The sequence below is a fragment of the Eimeria mitis genome, genomic scaffold, assembly GCF_000499745.2.
Source record: "Eimeria mitis Houghton genomic scaffold, Emh_scaff3983, whole genome shotgun sequence".
Classification (NCBI taxonomy): domain Eukaryota; phylum Apicomplexa; class Conoidasida; order Eucoccidiorida; family Eimeriidae; genus Eimeria; species Eimeria mitis.
This window is the reverse complement of record NW_013572318.1, coordinates 2595-2931: the sequence shown is the minus strand read 5'-3', so window position 1 is coordinate 2931 and position 337 is coordinate 2595. Positions and strand designations below refer to the sequence as shown.

General features: G+C 58.8%; 1 protein-coding gene across 1 annotated transcript in view; it reads left to right on the top strand.

Moving 5' to 3' along the window:
- Positions 1 to 226: 226 nt before the first annotated feature.
- The window catches only part of EMH_0071370 (uncharacterized protein), a gene marked incomplete at both ends in the record, with an annotated part of 1548 nt that continues 1437 nt past the window's right edge, over positions 227 to 337 (top strand). The window contains one exon of the mRNA XM_013499090.1: positions 227 to 337. Coding sequence (XP_013354544.1) covers positions 227 to 337 — 111 coding nt within the window.

Sequence of the window (337 nt, the reverse complement as noted above, 5' to 3'; positions counted from 1 at the left end):
CTAAACCCTAGTTTCGTGATCTGTGTGGGGCCCCGGGGGGCCCCCAGGGGGCCCCCCGGGGGCCCCCATCGATTGCAGGCTGCTGCTTTGCTGCTGTTTATCTTTTTTAGGGTTTTGTTTATATAGAATGAGAGCAGCAGCAGCAGCAGTAACTGCAGCAGCCTCTGGGCTCCTTGTTTAGGGTTTAGGGTTTAGGGTTTAGGGTTTAGGGTTTAGGGTTTAGGGTATGAGGGCGGCCTGTCGCCCTCATGCTGTGTTGCTGCTGCACAGCGAGGGCTTGCTGCGTCTGCCGCTGCTGCAGCAGCAGCACAAACCCCAGCCCCCCCAGCTGCTGCTG